Here is a 22244-nt window from a genome sequence, read left to right as displayed (position 1 = left end):
GTAACTAGGTGTGGGGGGAATGTGCTTTTACAATCTGTGTTTAAAAAACAACTTCTTTCAGCTGGGCCTGCACTGCCTTGCTACTCTAGGACAGTGAAGGACTGGAAGGTGTAGGTGTATTTTCTCTGATACCGATCAAGTAAGTCTAGTTTCCTCTCTTGCTGAAGGAGTAGTAGTAGACTGATTGGCTCAACCTCTGGCTTATGGCAAGATGTTTTAGATTGCAAGATCCTCCTGTTAATATATGTAGCATTCAGCATATAATCAGCTGTGACACACAGGTGAACCACATCTTTACCTTATCCTTCTTACAACTGATTCAGAGAAGACTGCACAACTCCAGTCCAAAGGCAGTTAAGATGTGCAGAGGAGAACAAGTTTAGTCAGCCTTTGGAAGTTTTTGTCTGACCAGTGCAGTTGAGTAGGGATGTACTCAATACCTGCACTTCCTTAGAGAGTCCCAGTCGCTCTGCTGGTGTAGTACAGGTGCATTGCTGTTACAAGACGGAGGGAGGCAGTGTGTATATAGTGCTCAGTACTGCCAAGGTTATGAAATAACCGTGTTACTAACACACAGAATGGCAAAACCACACAAATTACCCCCACTCCCTTCTGTAGCTTCTCAGGCAAAAATGTAAACAAGGAACAAAGCCTTGTTTTCTCATCATACTTTTCACATGCCAATGAAGGCAGAGAATTGTTGAATGGGATATATCCTTCCTTTTAAGACACATAGCTGGAAGTTTTTTTTTTTAGATGTCTGCTTAAGTAAGAAACCTTTCAAGGAACCAGAAGGAAAATTTAATGACTGTATTGTATAGGAAAGTAAGTTTTTAACAAGGTTTCTTTAATCTTTTTTTTGTCATAGTAAGGCTTGTCAAAGCTTTTTATTTTAGGAAAAAGTAATTCCTGTATCTTAGCCTTATAAAAACATTATGGAAGTGTGAGTTGGATAGATGGAAATGTTTATATTCTTTAGGATTATTTCACTGATTATTTTCATCTCACTAGGTCTGAAAATATGCACAGGGACAGATGATTAAAAAAAGGTGTAGAAAGGTGTGAGAAAAGGGTATGTGACATTATATAAATATATACACTTCTGAATTAGTAATTGAAGAAATTCTGCAGTGTCACAAATTATGTGGGTATTTTATTGTTTAAACTCTCTGCCAGAGAGATTCAACCTTTTTAAAAGAGGAGTTGCTCTTGTAGTGTGACAGTAAACCTCCCTCTTATACACAAAACAGCTTCAAAGATTTATTTTAAAATTAGGAAGTTCAGTCAGTACTTGGTACATGAGTAGGATATATTGAATTGAAAACCTCCCTTAAATTTTGAAAAATCAGGAGACCCATTTGCACAATTTCATGGTGGTCTATTTTGAAATTATTACACTGAAAATAGGGCTGTGTCACCAAAATACAGAAAGTGGCAGTTTTACTCAGACTAGGATGTTTACTGCTACTATCTCAGATGTTAAATGCAGCAAGAGATTATAAGCTCTGAAAGATTAATTGTTCTAAAACCTGATCTGAGCCATCTCATCACAGCTGTTTAGATTCCAATATGCATGCCTAGATGCCAGTTAAAAAGATGCCGGGATTCAATATTTAGTCATCCAGGAAGAAGTAGTTTCCACTCTTCTTTTGTTCCACATCCTTGGGAAGAGAAAAAAGGTCACCATTACTTGAAATAGTCTTGGGCAGACTTGAACATAACTGAAGTAAAAGACACTTATTAAACGCTTTCTGCTTCTGTTACTACTCTTACTAGTTTCACATTCTGTTTTTCCAGCACAGCAGAACTACCCTGTCAATCTTAATTTTGTTCCGTATTTTAAAATCTGGCTTCACATTAAACAATCCTGGCTCCTGTACTGCAAAGGTGCTCCTCACTTACCTTGATGGAATTGAGTTTGTTTATTCTTGGTCTGTAGTTGTTGGGGTCTCTTCTAAAAGTGATTTCAAGCTGAGATAAAAACTTATTCATTCCAGCCAAAAGAGTCTGTGGACTGTTGAGACAGAAGAATATTTTAGCTGTATTTTCAGAAGCTTTATATCATATGATTACAGGCAACTTTGATCTCCATTCTGAGCTCACTCAGATCTGGAAATGCCAACGTGAGCTGTATTTGACATACCAAGACAAGCTACTTTTTTAGTCAAACACTATCTCAGATGCTGCTGAAAGATGAGAGTAGTAGCTCATTGTGGCTTCCAGCTGTGACCTCTTCTTTCTTTTTATTTTGTATCTACATGTGTGTGCTGACACACATACTTACATTCAAGGAAACAAAAACCCAACACTTCCACCATAAGCAAAAATCTAACAAACATTTCTCAATGATTGTGATTTTTGAATTCCAACTTCTGTTGTGTTCTTGGAAGGAATACCACCAAAGCCAGGGTAACAGGGGATTGCCATGGCAGACCAGTGTGTTTACTTCATCTAGTTTGTGCCAAGTACTCACTGTTCTAAAAGCCTGTTTTCTGATAAGGCTGCTCAATAAAAAGTCTCTAATCTACATGAAATTATTTACAGGAACAGAAGGAGACATCAAAAGGGACAGCTCTGAAAGAGTAAAACCATGCACACTGCATGCTGGTGTCAAGACTTGCCCTTCACTACATCTGCATACAGGTACCATTAGTACACTGCTTTCCTTTAATACATCTGAAAGTTATTTTCTGAAGGATAGTTTACAGTTGGTACTTCTTTCATTCCTTGATCTCTTCTGATTGTTATTTAGCCATCATGCAGTTGCTTAAGTCCAGGTTTAGTTTTTTAGGGTTTGGTTATGTTACTCAATCCTGCCCCAACTCTGGTTTAGGCAGCCTTTAAGTGAGGATCAATCCCATTTTCTGTTCCACGATTCAAAACAAAAGTCAGAACCCTCAGGACAGTCCTGGATGCAGCTTAAATTTTCACAAGCAGGAGTGACAATCTTACTTAGTAATCCCAACAAATCTCTTACCTGTTTGCCAGTGTGTTCTTGGAAGGAATGCCATCAAAAACAATCACACGATCAGCAAGATACGTAGCCATGATAAAATCATGTTCTACCACAAAAGCTGTTTTTTTAGCATGGAGAATGAAACTGAAATGAGGGGAAAGAAGAAAAGAAGAGAGAGTAATGTGAACTCACTGTAATAATACTGCAATTTTCAGTTCCTTACCCACCATGTGTACTCACCGTTTAATGACTCTGGCAGCCATCAGACGCTGTTCAGAGTCCAGATATGCTGAGGGCTCATCAATCAGATATACATCTGCTGGTTTACCCAGACAAAGAGCTAATGCCACACGCTGCAACTCGCCACCAGACAGCGTCTGAACCTGGTAGGGGGGGAAACAAGGCCATGCTTAGTTCAGGTACAGGTTGAGAGCTAAGACAATGAGGATGTTGATTCAAGCAATTAATACCTCCTGGTCAATGATGTTTTCTATCTGAAGAGGTTTCATCACATCAGTTACAAACTGGGGGTGTGTATAGGCATCTCTGATCTTCTCGTGCAGCAGCTGACGGACACTTCCCTAGCAAAAGGAAAATGTTGCCATTCAGTTTTATGCTCCACAAGAAAACCAAGCAGAAACAGAATAATAATCTACCTAAAACAAATACAGATATAAAATAGGCATAAAAGAATTTCTATCTATGTGTTTTGTAGCAAACACAATACATAATAAATAAGGCTGAAATGTACCGTAGATTTAGGGCTGATTTTCTGTGGTTTGTAGCTGACATTTAGGACTGGAACCTCACCTATAAAAAGACAGAATTAATAATATTAACAAGAGAATTTCCAGTATCCTTAAAATAGGTTGCAGCTTGGGTGTAACACATTACCTCCTTCATCAGGTGTAAGTCTTCCTGCAAGCATTCGGATAAATGTTGTTTTGCCAGTTCCTAAAATAAAATACAAGTTACACATTAATCACTTTTGACTAATTTAGACTTTTAACAAGTCACTGATGTAACAACAACTAAAACTATTTAATAAAGAATAGATTTTAAAATTAGAATGCTTTGAAAATTCCTATATTATCTTCCAGCACTTGCTACTACTTGCTTTTTCAAGTGGAAGAGACACCTTAAAACTGCCACCTAAGTTTTTAAAACAGAGTAGGTAACAAACATGGTGGCACTGTTAACATTCAGTAACTTCACATTCTTCCTAGTCAGGGGGCTCATGCTGTGATATCTTCACCAGAAAACAAGCAGCTCAATCTGACTCAAACCCAGTAATTTTGAAGCCTGGCTCCCAAAGTGAAGAAGGGCTTTAGAAGCATATTCAGGGCTGGAGAAGCAGTTTCCAACATAAACTGCACTTACCATTTTCCCCTAACATCACCATAATTTCAGAATCAGTGAATTCTCCAGCTACAATGGATAGTTCAAATTCTCCCATCTTTTTTTTCATTCCTGGATATTTGTACATACACATCTTTTTAACCTCTTCTTCGTTAGCTGTTTCAGCTACTTTAAATACCAGAGATGCATCTCGAAACCTTAGATTTTCTGTTGGAACATAGCCATCTAGGAAAATATTTATGCCTAGGATGGGAGGAAAAAAGATCATTAAAAGAGGTCTGTAACAAAGTAAAACTAGATGAATTTCAACTCCTGGCTGTAAATTCCATTCCGATAATGAGAACACTGGATTTTAAATGCTATGTTAAAAGAAGCAGCAAGACCTCTTTTAAGGTCTGCACATTGCAAATTGAATGAAAAGCCTTACTAAACTACAGAATGGGTGGAGCAGCTCTTCCTGAAAATCCACTGTTAGTGATGTGTGTGAGGTTAAAAGGAACTCCTGTTGTTGGGCCCACTCTCTCAAAGCCAGATTTTACTGAGTCTCAGTACAACAACTGGGGTCAATTCAGCTGAACACTACGTATCTCTGTACTGTGCAACCTCTCTCCTGCCCTTTCTCTACTACTTATAGGGTCTTTTGTGTAACTACACTGTTTACAAAACACCTGAAAGTATCAAAATTATGTCCATAGCAAGTGAAAATGAAGGTTTTTGGGTTGAGTTACAAATTTAGGATCGTGTAACACAGAAATTCTGCAAAAGAATCAAACAGCTTTTTCATTGCTGAACTGTAACAGGAAGAGGACATGTTTATATAGCAGACAACTGGCATTTTTTGGGAATGTTTAAAAAGAGAAATAAGGCAAGAATTACCTTCTCTTACGCTGAAAGGCATGGTAACAACACCATAAGCACTTGGCACACCATACAGGCAGCAGATAAAGTCAGAGAGATAATCTAACACACTTAGATCATGCTCTACAACAATAATGTACCTGAAAAACAAAGCCAGAGAGATGCTTTTTTACTTCAATACAAAACATTTTTCTTTTTTTCTTACTCTAGTTTTGCATAAACAAGAGCTATCAATATGATTTTCAGTTAATATGGTTTCTTCACTTTATACTAAAAAAGGAGAATTCAAATCACTCACAAGCATTTTTTAAACTGTCAATAAACTCGTGAATGATAAATTTGAAGTCCATCTTCAGTATGAACTGGCAGCTTCTTTATGTACATTAAGTGGAAGGATGTTGGTTGAGTGAAAAATACTTAGCACATTTTAAGAAAATAAAAATCTTTGTGAGAAAGGGATGAAACAGCAATATTCAGGTGAAAAGTAACCACCAGTATTTTCCCATCCTTATTACAAAATTTTGAAACAGAAGAAACTACAGGGAATAAGTTTCCAAAATGCAAAATAATAGAATATTACTGACTTGGAATATTTGAATATTTAAGTATCTGTTAGTATACCATACTGAGAAGTGAGCACTTCTGAGGGGATGGACTGGATGCTTCTTCCCTCTGTAAGCAGTCATGCTTTATTACAGTCTGGCAAAACATCTGAAGCTTGCATTTACCTGTCAGGGTTTATGAGGGACCGAATAGTAATGGCAGCCTTCAAGCGCTGCTTGACATCCAAGTAGCTGGAAGGTTCATCAAACATGAAGCTAATCCCAAAAGGAAGAGTGAAGTCTTAGTGAATGCAAGCTTTCTACTTATTCAAGCATAATATTAACATTTCAACCATTAAGTAAATGGAAATAAAAAATTATCATTATTTATACTGAGAAAGGGAGACAAAAAATGAGAATTGTGCACTCCTGCCTTCATTATTTGTCAACTGTCATGTGAAAGTGAGTCAAGTATTACTTTCCCGAAAGTTCTGACAAATTTATCAAAAGTTACAAGAATCAGCATTTAGGATTCCCATGCACTTACTCTGAGTTACCTTAAATTTAACATGAACTAAAAAGTGCAAAAATACTTTAGAAGATTGGAAGAAGGACATTTTCCAAAAAGAGAAAACTGAACAAGGAAACCCACTTGAAATTCACATCAACCAAATGAAAAACAGCAGCCCAAGCAGAGCAAGACCAACCAACCAAAAATTCATGAAAGCAAAAAAAAAAAACAAAACCCTGTAAACTTTTCTGGTCTTGCTTTCTTGGTCCCAAGGAGTCAGGAAAAAACAAAGATTAGACAGTAATTTCCTGCTTGCAAGACAGGTGAGGAGGGACTCAAGTTCCAAGAGGTGGGGAAGCAGCTGTACCTTTCTCATTCAGAGAGGCTAAGGGAGATGTGCTGTCCAACAAGATACATTTAGGTGGGAACAAGGGGTTATGAGGTTGTGATGGTGAAATCTAACACCGGCTTCTGAAATCAGCTATTTCCACTCAGATAAATAGAAGTATATAGAATCCAGAAATTACACATGGAGTAAATATGGCTTTCAGCTGATGAGTTGGCAAAACTTGTTTTTTAAATATTTTTTAAACATTATTTAATAATTATTAAATGTTTTTCACTATTTCAAACAAAAGTATTATTGCCAAGAATAAATGTAAATTTGAGGACCATATGCTGAGATAGATTATTAGAAGCAATGTAAATTAACAGAAGTAAATTAAACATACATATCAGCCTTCTGAATGCAAACAACTGCACATGCAAATCTCTGAAGTTCTCCTCCTGAAAGGTCTTCAACATTTCTTTCTTTCAGGTGTGTTAAGTCTGCAAATAAGTGATTAATTTTAGGAGTGTGATAACCAGCAGAACAATCCATATTTTTATTACCTACAGAAACATGTATAAACATAGGAAACATTCTACAGAGAGGAAAAGAAAACAGAAGGAGAAAAGCATTCACTTTATACAGCATCAGTATCATACTGCTAATACTAAGTCACAGCAAGCTATGGCTTCTCTGCAGCATTAGCTGCACGGCTGCTTCCTATCATGCAGAAGAATTACATTTCTATTTGTTTTTCCACCACACTGGTGAAGATTTCTGGCCCTAAAAAGAAACTATACCAGTTCTGAAAGTGCTTCTTGTCAGACTTGACTGGAGAATTTTCATTTTCAGGAAAATCAAGTCCCTCAACCTTACAGGAGATGGGTGAAACAGGTATTTTCTAAGCAGCTTAATGAATATATTTCAAGAACAGGTTTTGTCACTAATAAATTAAGTGGGACTCAAAGCCCACATTCTTGGTGGCACAATGGCAGCCCCACCTTCACTACCAGTTCCACTAAAGAGAATTCCATTTGTGACTTTAGCAACAATTAAATTTAGTAACAACTAAATACAAAACACTTAAAAATATTACTAGGGCTGGACTATGCAGCTGTTCTTATTAATTGTATTAATCTCAGAAGTCAGTGTTACTGCCACTAAAATTAGATATATACAAGCTTTTGGAGGAGTGTGGTATATTAGGATAATATTTTTTATGTGCAGCGTAAAAAGGGGGATGTTCAGATTTTGTCACATTTGTGAGCAAGCAAGAGCAGCAGATGCTAAATGGAATTTTTCCAGCTTTAAAAAACCCACTTCCTACTAGGAAACAGAAACTGGATTACATTCTATTAACTAGAATGTATCAACTAATTTGCCACCAGAAAGTATTCTTTGTGTTATTTATATTACAGCATGCCCTGGGCTTTTACACTAAAGCACCTTTACTTTTTCTCTCTTTGAGGTGGTATAACTTACATGTTCTATTACATTATGGCAACTTGATTGTTTTAGTAAATATGAACTTCTCAAATGCTTAAAAATTTGACCATACAGAATTACTTACCAAGCTGCTGACATACAACAGTTTGTGTCTTAGTTTCATCCTTCCTATCCAGAATTGATCCCACTGTTCCCTGCATGATAAATAATAAAAAGCCCCAACCATCATTAAAATTTTCAGACTGTTCTGAATTATGCTGCTAAATAAAACCTTTAAAAACATGAGAAGTACTACAGAAGAAGCTCCCAGCTTTCTATTAACTCATGAAATGTCTCACCTTTGCAGCTTTAGGGATCTGGTCCACGTACTGAGGTTTAATGATAGCTTTAAGGTCATCTTCCAGGATCTTGGTAAAATAATTTTGTAGTTCAGATCCTCGGAAGTAAGTCAAAATTTCTTGCCAGTCAGGTGGATCCTGTGACAAAATTAAAGCCTGGGTTCACTTATACCATTTAAAAACATAATAAGGAACCCTAATTTCTTTCCAATCAATAAGACAAATAGAATATGCTTGTAAGGTAGCACACCAAAAAAAATCCGCAAAAGCACTCTAAAAACAAAGTTTAGAGACCTTCTTTTTCCAGGTTTCACTACCCTTCAAAAAAAATTAAATGTGCACAGTTACTGAACTGAAACAACTTCATGGGGAAAATGACAGCATGGATCAGTGTAACCACACTTAATAGCTATCTGATACAGCTAATCCAAAGGAAAAGGACTGGAATGATAAAAGCACGAACTAGAACACAAGATGCAACAATCCTGGTAATTTTCTCTGCTTCTAGCAGACATTTTCAAGGAAACAGAAGGAAAAAAAAACCAAAGGAAAAATGACAAAAATAAATGGAACCCTTCAGAGCAATCACCCAAGAAAACGTCCCCCTTGCACACTGTACTACTCTGAGGGGTGCTGAGTTAATTACTTTGATGATAAACAGTATGGAATCAGACTGACACAGTCATATTTCCAAACCAAGCAAATACACAGAGGAAATGCTTCATCAGTTTTAGAGCAGAAGCAACATGGAAGATTCAGTTCATACCACGTGTTTCTGTGGTCATACTGATATGGCTCCTTCACAGCAAAGTCTGATTTTGGAAGCATGGTAATTCAATTAAGTACACATTCAGAAAGTCAAAAGTTTTGCTATTTCTGCAATACTACCACCTGAAACAAGAAGTCCACAAAATAATATAAACCAAACTTGAAAGAGAATGTAAAATGTAGCTGGGAAATGACTATTTATTTGCAGCTTTAGGTAGCAGCCATGAAATGAACAGCTTATTAAAACATTACTCTTTCAGGTAAGTGTCAGCACACTTCTTCTTACAAGTCCTTCTTGAAGGACAAAAGCATGCATGTACAGTTGTCCACGTGCAGTCTGAAGGTAAGAAAGTAACATCTGAAATACTGCTAAGAGGAGTCCTAATAGTTATTATTTATGCCTTTTCTCTCATGTATTCACTCTTTGGAGTAGTGCTAGGTAAAGAAGCCCTTGTAAAATATTTTGCTCACTAGCTGCAGTTTGACTTGGAGTAAACACATAGGAAAATGGATTATGAATTCCCATGAATACCAGCAGATTACAAGTTGTTTTAAGTCTGGTTCTCAAAAAGTCTTATTTCTAAGTAACTAGGAACATGAAGAAACGAAGGATTTTTCAGTGCTCGGTATTCAAGTGTACAGTGGAAAATACCTTCAACCACAACTTACAGTAACAACATACTTTATGAGAAATCTTCCTCAAAAGAATCAAAGATAAAAATGCCTGAGATCCCAAGGATACACAGTAAGTGCTCATAGACACTTGAGCTGTTCAGATAAAAACAAAGGTAACTTAGAAGGAATTCCAATACCTGGGCTATGGAAATCCCTGATGGGAATAGATAAATTATGCAGGGGGAAAAACATGACATTTTTTAAAGACTAGTATTAAAAAAACCCAAGCCCTTAAGTGTGACTTCACGAAACCTACCTCTGATTTTTATCTTTTGTGGGTTACAATTCCAATTTGTACCCTTATCTTTCTTGAGATATATACACAATTCGCAAGAAAGCCTTTGCTAGCAATAACCTTCTGCTATTGGTCCTGTGTGGAGTAGGCTGTCAATAAACAAAGTGCCAACATCACCACAAATCTATCACATTCACAGATACAAATGTTCAGTCCAAAAATATAAACACAGCTATCTAAAATGCTAACCCTATTTTATTGCTGATACATACATCATATTTTCCAAGATTTGGCTTTTGTTTTCCTGCTAAAATTTTCAAGGCAGTTGATTTTCCAATACCGTTGGTTCCAACCAATCCCAGTACTTCACCTGGACGAGGGATAGGCAACCTGTACAAAACATTGATAAGTTTATGTTATATTTATGCCATCACACATCAACATTTAGTGGTCAAGTAAATTGACCACTTTCAAACCCACTTGCAGACCTTCTGATTATTACAGCCTTTGTTAACTTGCAAATATCTAAACTAAATCATATAAAATTCCTTAAAAATACAAAAGAAATATTTAAGGGCAGTCTGTTTTTAAATAGGAACTCTGTAAAATAATTCCTAATGTGAATTTATTTCATTATAATACTTTTTAATAAGAAAAACATAATTAACATTATTAAAGGAAACTACTGGGCTAAGAACCAAGAACACTTTGATGTGCACTATGTTTACCCCATCAAAAACTTGGATTTTTGTCTCTTTGATATTTGAAAAAGAAAATACCTGTGAAGTTTAAAGGCATTGGCACAGTATCTATGTGTTGTTTCTTTCTCCAGGTTGCTAGGTAAGTTAACAATTGACAAGGCTCCAAAAGGACATTTCTGAAATCGAAATAAATTATAGATTATTAGTGCACACAATTTATTAACAAAAGCCTATGTTTTGTACTGCACCCAGCTGTGCATTTACATTTTAAATGGACCTCTACTAAATTTCCTTTACATGGTCAACCTGACAAAGAAGTTCTATCCTACATTTTTCAAATTTATAGCCTGCAATTTAGACTGTCTACAATACCAATAAGGCATATATTCTCCACCTTTCACAAAAACCATCTTTCTACTGCTAATTATCTATAGATACAGGCAGACAAAAAAAACCAAACAAAGCCAAGCAAAAACAAAGGCACAAACAAAACCCACACCTAGCAACCCAAACAATTCAGTCAAATGACACAGTTCTTCACTTTCTAAAAACAGTAAGTTAACTTGGTCTGGTGAGTCCAGGAAAGAAAACTGCTTTTTGAAATTACAGTATGCAATACTAAATATAATAGCAAAATAAGGAAAATCTAGCACCTTAAATAAAGCAGTTTAACTTTTACCTTGATGCAAATACCACAACCAATACAAAGTGTTTCTGAAATCCATGCTATTTTGCTCTGCGATGTGACTTCTATGCAAAGTTTTCCTGGTGAAAAAAAATAAGATCAGTAAAATTTCTGGTGAATCAGAATTCCTGCCTATTAAATTCCACACAGGAACATGTAATTGATGAATGTCCACTGAAGCTTCAGATTATCCAAAGGTGACACTTTTCATAAAAAGTGTCATTATTACTAAGAACTGTTCATGCTGTTAGTGATATTTTTAAAGGCTTTATGAAAAAATGCTTGAATGATACACAAAAATCTAACAGTTATAAAAAGCTCATTTTTTCTAGCAGAATTGATTTAAAGATCTCCAATTGCTTCAAGACTTTGTTACATTTTATCTCTTACCCATTCGAACCACAGGACAGCTCTTCTTGCATTCCTGACGGCATTTCTTTGGCTTACATTTGTCATGGTTGACTATAGCAATTCTTGTTAATTTGTCTGCCATAATGCACAATTTAGGGTTAAACACATACACCAATTATAAGGAGGAGTAGTGGGAGTCTTCCAAACCTTAAAGAAAAAAAAAAAAAACAACAAAAAAACACACCATAAGACATATCTATCCTAAGTTACTGCTAGAGGAGTGCAGAGATGAAAAATGCAAAATTATTTTATTTTTTTCCTCCTTTAAGCAATGTGACAAACAGCAAAGTCAAAGATACAAATAACAAGGGTACTGATGTGTAGATAACTGCACAAATTTTTAACATAATCATCTTTCTATTTCATTACTATTTTTCCAGTGTAAAAATAAAATTGTAATTTACCTTAAAATGGATTTGTTACCAAAAAAGCACGCTGTAGCAAGAACATAATAATCTATACAGCTCCAAATTTTAGTTTTACAAGTTGCCTTGTATAAAGCACCCTTGTTCACACTGTCAAATTGTGACTACAACTATTACTCCAAGGACATGATTAGGATATACATTACAAACTGTATGCCAATATTCTGTATTAAAGGATTAAAACAGTGCGAAATGTAAACCAGTTTTCAAAGTGAAAATGTGCAATTGCATATAAAAAAGTAAACCAGGCAATGTGAGCAGACATTCATGATGATGCTTGATTCTTTAATCTTGAGTTTCATTAGTATCTGAATAACTACAGTTACATTCTGCATTTCCCAATATGGTATCAATGCCTATAGTAGATTTCACTAAAAACAAGTAGAATTCTTTTTATAAAGAACATAGAAAGGCCCTGCAAAGGGATCTGGCCAAGCCAGATCCATGGGGATTGTGAGGATCAGTAAGGCCAAGTGCTGGGTCCTGCCCTTGGGTCATAACCACTCCAGGCAGCACCCCAGGCTGGAGAAGTGTCAGGAAAATTGCCTGGTGGAAAAGGACCTGGGGCTGGCTGGTGACAGTGACTGAACATGAACCAGCTGTGTCCAGGTGGCCAAGAAGGCCAATGGCATCCTGGCCTGGATCAGCAACAGTCTGGCCAGCAAGACCAGAGCAGGGACTGTCCCACTGAACTTGGCGGGGCCACACCTTGAGTGCTGTGTCCTGTTCTGGGCCCCTCACTAAAGAAAGTCACTGAGGGGCTGCAGTGAGCCCAGAGAAGGGCACTGGAGCTGGGGAAGGGTCTGGAGCACCGGGCTGAGGAACAGCTGGGGGAGCTGTGGATGTTTAGTCCCGAAAGGGAGGCTCAAGAGAACCCTTCTCATTACAACTGTCTGAAAGGAGGGTATAGCCAGGTGGGGGATAGGGCTCTACTTTTAAACAATACAACACAGGACAAGAGGAAACAGCCTCAGATTTCACCAGGGGAGGTTTAGATTGGATGTCAGGAAAACTATCTTTGCTGAAAGGTGGACAAGCATTGCAACAGGCAGCTGAGGGAAGTGGTTGAGTCACCATCCCTGGAGGTATTTAAAAGACATGTAGATATGGCCCTCAGGGACACGGGTTAGAGGCCAGTGCTGGGTTAATGGGTTGGACTCAATAATCTTGGAGGTCTTTTTCAACCTAAAAAACCCTATAATTTTGTGGATTACAAGATGACTAAATATTCCTGAAATCACAATTAAATACATGCAAAGGAGTGAAATTACAACTTGTATTCCTCTCTATAAGCCACTCTTTCCATCCTTAGCTCTTTGTAATGTACATTGACAAGTCCTGGATTGTAATGGGACTTTGTACAGCTGCAGCAAACGGAGGGAAGGGAGAAGAATTTTAAATTTAAATCTTGGTAGATGAAAAAAGATGGAATGTGTTTTAAAGTACATTTATATTTATTTTACTATATTCACTCATATTACTGAAAATAACAACAAAGACAACTGAATTATGAGGCTCTTGGAAGATTTTAAGATAGTGCAGATGACAAACTTTTAGGTTTTTTGGTAAAAATAAATGCCATAATGTACAAAGCACTTCCATCTCACCAAATAAAGGGATGCCAGTCCTACAGAAGATGCATGTTCAAAATAATTTCAATGCAGTATCAGCAGTTCAATGCTATGACTGGGAAGGAGTCTGGAAATACTTCAGGTTTGCACACAGTGCAAAGGTGCAGCTGCATCCAAAGGATTCCAACATTTTTAATTAAGGGAAGCTTTTTCTGGATGTCCAGCTCACCTTTGCTTCACCAAACCAAAGAATACTGCAGTGGTTTACAGACTATATTTACTACATATGGCTGTTGGACGAAGAAAGGTTGTGATCTGCAGACTCCTGAAGGAAGCAAGAACAAAATGGGTGTACGGCACATTTATCATTTAAACTCTACCCTTCTATAAACTTCAGTTGGAAATAATCCTCCAGCTACTACTGCAATATCTGGAAGATGGACAGCAAAGGTCAGAAAAGCAGATGTTACTGCATCCTTAAATCCATTACTACCATAGGCACAAATATTTTAAGTGGTTCCTTTAAAAACTGGTAGTTTTATTCCTTTATTCAGTTCCCAAAGTATTTTTAAACTAATGTCAAAAGACAGTCTTCATCATCTATAAATGAATGCAACTATTAGTCACACTGCCAACCATATTGTGGCAGTTTCTACTTACATTTCTTTTGTTTCTTTTACTATTTTAAATTTCCTAAGCCAGAAAGTCCTATTAACACAGCTATTATTTTCAAGTAAATGACTGAATATAAGAAAAACAATTAAAAGTGATTAAACAGTTCTGTGTTGTCAGACCAGACTGACAAAGTAGGGCTGAACATTGAAATTGTATCTATAGCCCAGGCCAAAATGCATGGAATAATGAGTCTGCAGTTCTCACTTTAATATATCAGAAAACAACAAACTGAAAGCCTTATTTTTGAAGACTGTAAAGGTGCTTTAGTCAGGGTAATTTTCTTGGGGAGGGATACTGGATGTTGTCATTACTTCAAATAAAGATACATTCTTTGGAAAGACATCCCAGTGACTTTCATTAAAATCCTGCAGTTTATAGTGCAAAGAGTATTTGGGGGTGAATCATTCCCCCTCTGTTTTTCCAAGGGAAGTGCTAAATGGCCTTTTCTCCAAGGCCTGAGCAGACAGAGCACTGTGGATCTTCCACCTGAGCTGCAGGCAGCAGTGGATCAGTTCTGTGGGTTGTCCCAGAACAAAACCTAATGTGGCTCAGCAGGCTGCCCTCCCCAGCCCCTCAAACCCTGCTCGAAGCTCCTGCTGGCTGAGCAGTGCCAAGAGCAGCCTGGACATCTCCCCTCAGCCACCCAGCCTTCCAGCTGGGGTTTAGCCTGAAGATCCACAGCAGGAGAGTGGGACAGGGCTGCTCTCAAAACACCAAGGCAAATATGGCTTGAAACAAGCAATTCTTGCCAAGTTCCTCAGCAAACTTTCCACAGTCCTGGCAGGATAATCAGCCTGAAGTTTACACTCACTGCTGAATCAGACTGTGCTTGGTAAGCAATGAAACAGCCCAAAGAATTGGGTATTTTTGGTGTTTGGGTATTTTTCTAATTCTAACTTACTTGGGAAAATGCCCTTGCAAGTTAGAATGTAATTTACAGTTAATTCTAACTTACACAAAAATGCCCAATCTGTGGTGAATAGTTTTGAAGGGGTCAGTGAATTAAGTATGTACACTAAGCATTTATTGGAGTAGTGAGGGGAATAAAAGCAATGAAGCAGAATGAAGACACTCACACCTCCCACTCTGCTCCCATCTACATGACAGAAGTGCCCGTTTATCCAAAACTCTCTAGTGGTCTTAACTATTTTCAGAAAAAAAAAAAAAAAAAAAAAGTGACTCCTGGAACTTCTGCAATATTTGTAGAACTGTGTTGATATCTACAATGACAACTGTCCACAAAAGGAAGTAGTAATATCTACTTAGAACTCAGAAACAAATAAACACTGTCCAAAACTAGACTGAACTCAAGTTACATATTTTCACCCAGTTAGCTGAGTGGCATTTAAATTAACATGGAATAGGATGGTCTGATTCCAAGGAACAGATGTAGAACTCTCAGGACACTGAGCACAGATCAGCAATGTTACAGTACAGCACACCAGTAACTGAGTAGTGCAGTCAGCACTTTAGGGGCAGGAGAAACTGGTACTCAGACGCACCTGACTTCATGACTGTGCTTCTCCTTTCCATATCAAGAAGAACAGAATAAAAAAACAGATTATGAAAATATTAATTTGCTACTAACTACTAGGGTAAAGAGCTGTTTTGAGTTATTGAATGATGATGGTGCAGCAGCAGAAAATCTTCCCAGGATGCACTGACAACACAGGTGAAGGTGAGAATGACTAAAAACTGCTGGCTAGAGAAAAAAGAAAATATTCTAAATCCCTGTCAGTAGTGTTTATTAAAGCCAAAAGCTGCCCAGTATGTCCAATTATGTAATTTAATACAAAAAATGAAACATGTCTAAACACAAGACACAAAATATGTTATCACAAGAATTCTAAGTCAGCATTCTTAGGCTGTCTGACATAGCTGCTGCACACCCTGACACACAGAGATTACAAAAAAAAAAAAAGTTGCCCACATGCAGACCCTGCTATCTGTCACAGAAGGCAACAGCAATGTACAATCTGTAGAACATGTGCAATGTACTTGCATTAATAATATTTATTTCGTTCACAGGCATTAGAGCTAAATTATAATTTACTAAGTTAAGGCAATTATGACTGAGAAGGATTTGTAATTGTGCTGAATTATTCAGGCTTAAACAAAGAAAATTTAAACATTAAAAGTAAACAAAGACTGAAACAGAACCAGAGACCATTCAGTGAAAGATGGGAAGGCAAGGTCCGGGTTCAGAATTGTGCCATGCTTTAGTTACTTTGCACAAAACCAGTGAACATTTTATAAAACTACACTGCATTAGACCTCCGCGAGAAATGCTGTGGAAAGAAGTGAGGATGAGAAGCATTTCCAGTTGCCATTGTAAACAAGCTCAAGAATTGCCTCCCAATTCCACTGCTAATGGACTACTAACAGTCAGTCACACCATAACAAGAACAAGAAAGTCAAGAACTAGAATACCCAAAGAAAATGGAAATGAAAGGTAAAACAAATTTTCAAACTGCATATGGGAGATCACGACATTTGTAAGTATCAAAGCAGAAACAATAGTAAATGATACAGGAACTAGTATGTGCTTAAGGCTTTCACATTTGTTTTAGAAACTGAGGCAATGTAAAAAAAAATAAGTTTAGACATGCCCTAGATTTCCCTACTGTATTAAATCATAATGTTACTCATAAGACACGACATGAATAAGAAAATATGTTAACATGAAAGCATATGGTCAACTATACTGACGCTGCACAATGAGTGGGTGTGTTTAGCTTGTGCTGAGCAGTATTAATTATCATTCAATCTTTAACATTTCCCCTTAACAAGAAGTGAAATGCATGAGAACAAACCCATAAATTAGGAATCTAATGAAACGAATGAAAGTATTTCATGACCCCTGGTTTAGGACTGCAGTTTATGGAAGGAACCACAGCAGGGAAACTTAATTTAGGGCCTGAAAAGTGTCACAGGAACTTGCAGGTGAAGTATTCAAGTGCATTCCAGCCAGGAAACACCACCATGGTCCTTTAGAAAAGCCTGCCGACTTCTTCTTTTATTTTTACACATACCTCGTAGAAAACGGCCTCACTCCGCTACCCTATCGCCCCGGCAAGAAGGCTTGATCTCCTCACTGTCCCACAAGCACCCACGTGGGTATCAGCTCCCCGCAAAGGAAGCCAAAATACGGTCTTTCCCCCCGACCCCAAGCAGGAACTTCCCCGTTTTCATAGGAGCAAAATGCCGGCGTTCCCTTTCCCAGAGCCAGGCAACCGCCGGCAGGCGAGGATCCCGCGCTGCATCCACAGGGAAGCCACAGCCGCGGCCGGGAGCAGCAGCAGGGCCGGCGCTCCCTGACCCCGGCTGGCACAAAACCCGAGGCGTGGGGGATGACGTACCGCGTGTGCAGGAGTGCCGGCCGGGCCGTGCCCACGCCGGCAGCGAGCCCCGATCCCCGGGAGCCTCCGGCCCTGAGGCCCGCGGTCGAGCCGACCCTTCTCCCACCGTGGTATGGGCGAGGCCGCCGCCTAGGCCGAGCTCAGCGGCGGCGGCCGGGCCGGCAGCACGCCATGAGGAGCGGAGCCCCATCCCCACCGCCTCCATTCCCGCGCAGGAAGGTGGGAATTCCGCCCGGCGTTACTTACCGGGAGCTGTGGGGAGGGAGCGGGGGGTGCGGCGGGGCCGGGGGCAGGAGGGGCGGGAGCGCGCGCGGCGCCCTCGCGCCGCGGCGGGAGAACGGCGTCCGGTGGGCGATCCCGCGCGCGGGCCCGCGCGCGCAACGTGCTCGCGCCGCCGCCACCCGGCCAAGATGGCCGTCGGGCCTGGGGGGCGGGGCCCGGGCGCACGCCACGGCGAGGAGGGGAGGGAGAGAAGGAAAGGATGGGCGGCCCTCAGCAAGGACGGCAGGGGAGGGAAGAGCGGCGCTCCTCACCATGGAGACTAGAGCGCGGCCGTGCGTGGGGAGGGCGGGTTGGGGCCCCCAAGCTCCCCGAGGCCGCTCCGAGGGGAGCGCCCGGGTCGGCAGGGCGCGGTCCCAGGACAGAAGGGTCTCGCTGGCCTCTGCCTCTACTGGGTAGGTGGTGACGGGCAGCAGCAACAGTTAGACCGGATGCTTCTCGTCTCAAGGAAAGGTGTTCCATTCCCTTTCACGACTGCGGTTTCGGCATTAGGAACCGAGCTCCAATTTCAGATACGCCCGGAGTTGATACAACGCGAAAGGCACCAAGATAGAATGGTCTTGCTAGCCTTTACCTGCCCTGGGCAGCGTGTCTTCTGCACCTGGAACTCTGGGGCTACGTGCTTTCATTCCCATCGGGAAGAACTGTCATTCTCTTTCGGGAGCCCATCACCTCACTAAGGACGGCTTAGGATCACTAAGGATTCCACCCCCAGTAATGACTGTGCTCCCACACAAGGGGTGCCACGACACCGTGGTCTTGCTGGCCTTTACCTGCCCCGGGCAGCGCGCCATCTGCATCTGAACCTAGGACTACGCTCTATCCTTCCCGCGGGGAAGCGTTTCCAGGAGGAGCTCGGGAAAGCCGTGCTCCAGCCGCAGCACCGAGCACGCCCGCTGCCCCCGCGGAGGAGCCGGGCCGCGGCGCTCCCGCCCCGCCCGCGGCGGCGCTGAGGGGCGGCCCCGGCGCCGCGGGGGCAGCGGGCGGGGCGGCGCGCGCGCACTGCGCTCCCTCCGCGGCGGCGGCGGCGGCGGCGGGCGCTCCCGCCGGGATCAGGTGGGAGCTGCGGCTCTGCCGGGGCCGTGACGGGAGGAGGAGGAGGAGGAGGAGGAGGAAGGTCCAGCCCGGGGAGAAGCTCGGCTGGCTGAGGCGACGTGTTCGCGCGGGGTCTGGGGGCTGCCCAGCCGGGTGCCGCCCTCCCGGCGTGCGTCGCCCCCTTGGCCGGAGAGCGGAGCCCGGGCGGGGGATCCGGCGGGGCCCGTGCTGTGAGTAGGTGCTGCTGCTTTATTTCCGGTGCCAGAGCGGTTTGTAGGCCCCAATATAATGTTGTAAACCTGGTTAATTTTCATTATGTTTGTTTATAATTGTTACAGTTGTAATTAATATAATTGATGTTGATTGGAAGCCCTACAAACAAGTCGTGAGGGGATGGCTGACTTTTCAAAGCGGCTTCATCCTCTGGTGGCACTTGGTTTTCACGACACCTTCCACCTAATAGTTGCACTTTACACTCTTTGTAAAAATGTGCTCTCCTCCTTTAAGGAGCAGCTTGTACCCTTACGAGGTACCTTTGGAAAATCTGGGCTTTCACAAAAATATATTTTTAAAAAAGTTTTTTTTTATATTGATTAGGAATATATGTATAAAACTGCCAATATAATTATTTTCATTATCTTTATTTTAAATGAAATTATTTTTGACAATATTCTGACAATATTAACATTATTTTTGACAATATTCTGACAATATTGACATTATTTTGACAATATTAACGTTATTGATAGTAATATTAAATAAATAAATTGTCAAATAACAATATTTGACAGTTATTCTGGTAATTTTCACTAATAGGCTTGAAGCATTGCACTGGAGGCAGGGTAAAAACAATCAGTTTATTAAAGTTCTATTGAGAGAATAATCTGAGGGATTAAATGTACGGGTTAGCTAGTTAAAAAAGGGTACTGCTGAACACTTACTATCCTTGTTAAATATTAAACATTAGAAATTTGAATGTTGAATGTTTAATCTTCCATCTAATTAAAAAAATAGGAGGCACAGTGAGGGGCTGGTTTTTAGCTATATCTTGAAACCTTTAAAAGCCTTAGATGAGCAAGGGTCCAGCCAAAGAAAATGAAAGCAGGAACAAGAGCTTGTAAATACGTAGTAAAATGAGTAGTGCAGTTAAGAAAATCAAGGAATCTTAGGTATGAAATTCCCTTCTGTTAAGAACAGGAAAAACAGTCTTATGGATGTTGCAAAAATGCTGAAGTACTCAGTGCAGCCTTTGTTCAGCTCTCCTGGAAAGTATAGTCAGATATTTACTAAAACTGGATAAAATTATATGATTGGAATGCAGTCAGAGTAACACTTCTTAAAAACATTTTTAAAAGACAGAAAAGCCAGATGATCTCTGATTCCCTGAATGATTCTGAGGAGGTGGTTTGGGAGGGGAATTTGTCAGTAAGTACAGGACAATTAAAATCAGTGTGCACACAGGAAATATTCTAGTGTGGTTCATTGAGAATGGTCTGGCTCAACCTTTCTTTTTTACAGTAGACAATGCACTTAATAAGGGGGGAATATGAGGAAGTCTGCCTTGAGTTTTACAGGAGTTCTGCCATAGTTCAAGGTACTGAAGTGTGCTCTAAAAATAATTAATTTTTAAAGATCTTTTTTTAAGAGCTTTTGAATCTGACTTGTAAATGACTCACTTTTAAACAGCAGTGTCATGAAACATACTACTGGAGAGTTTAGTTTTGAGGTATTTTCACTGTTTCCTGGAATGTGGAATACAAATTTGAAAGGATTGCAAGCACTGTGCAGCTAAGGGCTGGAATTAAAAACCACCTTGAGAAGCTTGGTAGCAGGTTGGAAATCAGTGTAACTAAGCTCAGTTAACAGGAACTGAGAGAGGAGGAGAACACAGGAATAAAAAAATCAAAGGCCTGATTCGTGGGAAAGGTGTCAGTGAACAGCAAACAGTATCCCAAAAAATATTGGGCATTTATAGTGCATTTGAGCACTGTAATGCAGAGTAAGACCAATATTAATTGAGAATTATGTTTTTTCAACTATCCAGGTGTTGCTTTGTCACATTTAACAAGTGTGAGTAAATACAAAAGCAAGGGAAGTGATTACTTTGCTGAAAAAGGGCCTTAGCTAAAATAGTCTGGTTGTTTTTGTAAACAGTGCTGGATATCTAGCCTCTGCAAGAATATTAGGTTTATTACGCTTTGTGAGGGGAGCTTGAAAGGCATAGACACTCTAGAAAAGAAGAAACTAGTGCCTTCACATCAGTGGAAGGGTTACTGTGTAAAGGCCAGTGATTAACAAGTTTTTGAGTTCTCTGTAGATCAAGATATGCTTGTTTTTAGATGGTGATACATGATTTAGATGCTGAAGGAAAACCTTTAGCTTTTAGGTTGATGAAACCTGAAGCTGAGTGTCTACAAATCTTTTGCTGGAGAAGTAAGTGTCTGGACAGACATCTCTAAGGCACAGTCAAGTCTCTCAAGGGCCATTACAGGTGTGTATTTAAGTAGTTCTGTGCATACAACATGGTGGAATTGCAAGTTTTAATACGGGAAAACTGCTTTGGAATCTGCAAGTTTCCTTGAGCCTGGATTTTTATGGGGCTTTAGTAGGAAAGGCACGGTAGCTCCTCTTGGATGTAGTGTGTGCTTCCACAAGGGTTTGCTTCCAGGTGTGCACCCTTCAGGTGTCTCCTGCTGTTACCCTGAGAACAGCCTGGCTGGTTTGGTTGGGGAAGGCAGACTGTCCAACCATTTAAATCCATTTCACTCTCTTCATCAACTGTGCTTGCTAAAACATCTGCAATTGGCTGTTACTGGGCTGGAATGTTTCCTGGAAAAGAGAACTTCTGTGAGAAAGATGAGGGATAAAGAGTTCAAGGATGGGTGGGAAAACTGCTGCTTTGTCTTGATCAAAGGATGTGCAAACTGAAGAGTGAAAAATGGCAAAATGAAAGTGTGGCCTTGATCATGTCATGAAGACATTCATATATTCATGCTGTTAACAAGGAAACAGCAGCCTGTTAATGATATTTGGAATAACTGAATTGAAAAATCAGAGATGTTTCCAGCCAATGCTTCTAAAGATATA

At 39.9% G+C, this 22244-nt stretch overlaps 2 protein-coding genes and 1 long non-coding RNA gene across 14 annotated transcripts in view; 1 reads left to right on the top strand and 2 right to left on the bottom strand.

Moving 5' to 3' along the window:
* Positions 1–1246: 1246 nt before the first annotated feature.
* On the bottom strand, positions 1247–19079 carry ABCE1 (ATP binding cassette subfamily E member 1). Of its 3 annotated transcripts, none has more exons than XM_021549282.3 (18): positions 18896–19079; positions 11793–11960; positions 11397–11482; positions 10796–10893; positions 10289–10406; positions 8339–8476; positions 8125–8194; positions 6958–7054; positions 5902–5991; positions 5192–5313; positions 4337–4558; positions 3851–3910; positions 3708–3766; positions 3427–3537; positions 3197–3339; positions 2978–3100; positions 1903–2014; positions 1247–1661 (listed from the first exon to the last, which is right to left on the bottom strand). In XM_021549282.3, the coding sequence occupies exons 2-18, from the start codon at positions 11893–11895 to the stop codon at positions 1614–1616; spliced, it is 1800 nt and encodes a 599-aa protein (XP_021404957.1). In that variant the 5' UTR covers positions 11896–11960; positions 18896–19079; the 3' UTR covers positions 1247–1613. The 3 variants fall into 3 exon arrangements, with proteins under 3 accessions (XP_021404957.1, XP_085435333.1, XP_021404956.1); XM_085579207.1 differs by lacking the exon at positions 18896–19079 and adding an exon at positions 17844–18268; XM_021549281.3 differs by lacking the exon at positions 18896–19079 and adding an exon at positions 18090–18268.
* Positions 17929–22244, top strand: part of ANAPC10 (anaphase promoting complex subunit 10) — a 33823-nt gene continuing 29507 nt past the window's right edge. The window contains exons 1-2 of one of the 10 annotated variants that reach the window (XM_085579262.1): positions 19138–19178; positions 21537–21648. The gene's annotated coding sequence lies outside the window, so the exon portion shown is untranslated. Of the gene's footprint in view, positions 18063–18335; positions 18518–19137; positions 19396–21536; positions 21649–22244 lie in introns of those variants that run through there. The other 9 variants (XM_085579261.1, XM_085579260.1, XM_085579264.1 and 6 more) reach the window with 9 other exon arrangements.
* LOC146767654 (uncharacterized) overlaps positions 19385–22244 on the bottom strand; it is a 14533-nt gene continuing 11673 nt past the window's right edge. The window contains exon 3 of the long non-coding RNA XR_014955206.1: positions 19385–21986. This is a non-coding gene — a long non-coding RNA (uncharacterized LOC146767654). The remainder of the gene's footprint in view (positions 21987–22244) is intronic.

This window comes from Lonchura striata, chromosome 4, assembly GCF_050655825.1.
Source record: "Lonchura striata isolate lonStrDom1 chromosome 4, ASM5065582v1, whole genome shotgun sequence".
NCBI classification, from domain to species: domain Eukaryota; kingdom Metazoa; phylum Chordata; class Aves; order Passeriformes; family Estrildidae; genus Lonchura; species Lonchura striata.
Note: the sequence above shows the minus strand (reverse complement) of the source record. Positions and strands in the feature narration are given on the sequence as shown.

Bases quoted from the DNA above. Each gene is read 5' to 3' on its own strand.
- ABCE1 (XM_021549282.3), bottom strand. From the start codon at position 11,895: ATGGCAGACAAATTAACAAGAATTGCTATAGTCAACCATGACAAATGT. The intron at 11,483-11,792 runs GTAAGAGATAAA...TTTTTTCACCAG, and splicing joins CTGTCCTGTGGTTCGAATGG to GAAAACTTTGCATAGAAGTC. The intron at 3,767-3,850 runs GTAATGTGTTAC...GTCTTTTTATAG, and splicing joins ACTTACACCTGATGAAGGAG to GTGAGGTTCCAGTCCTAAAT.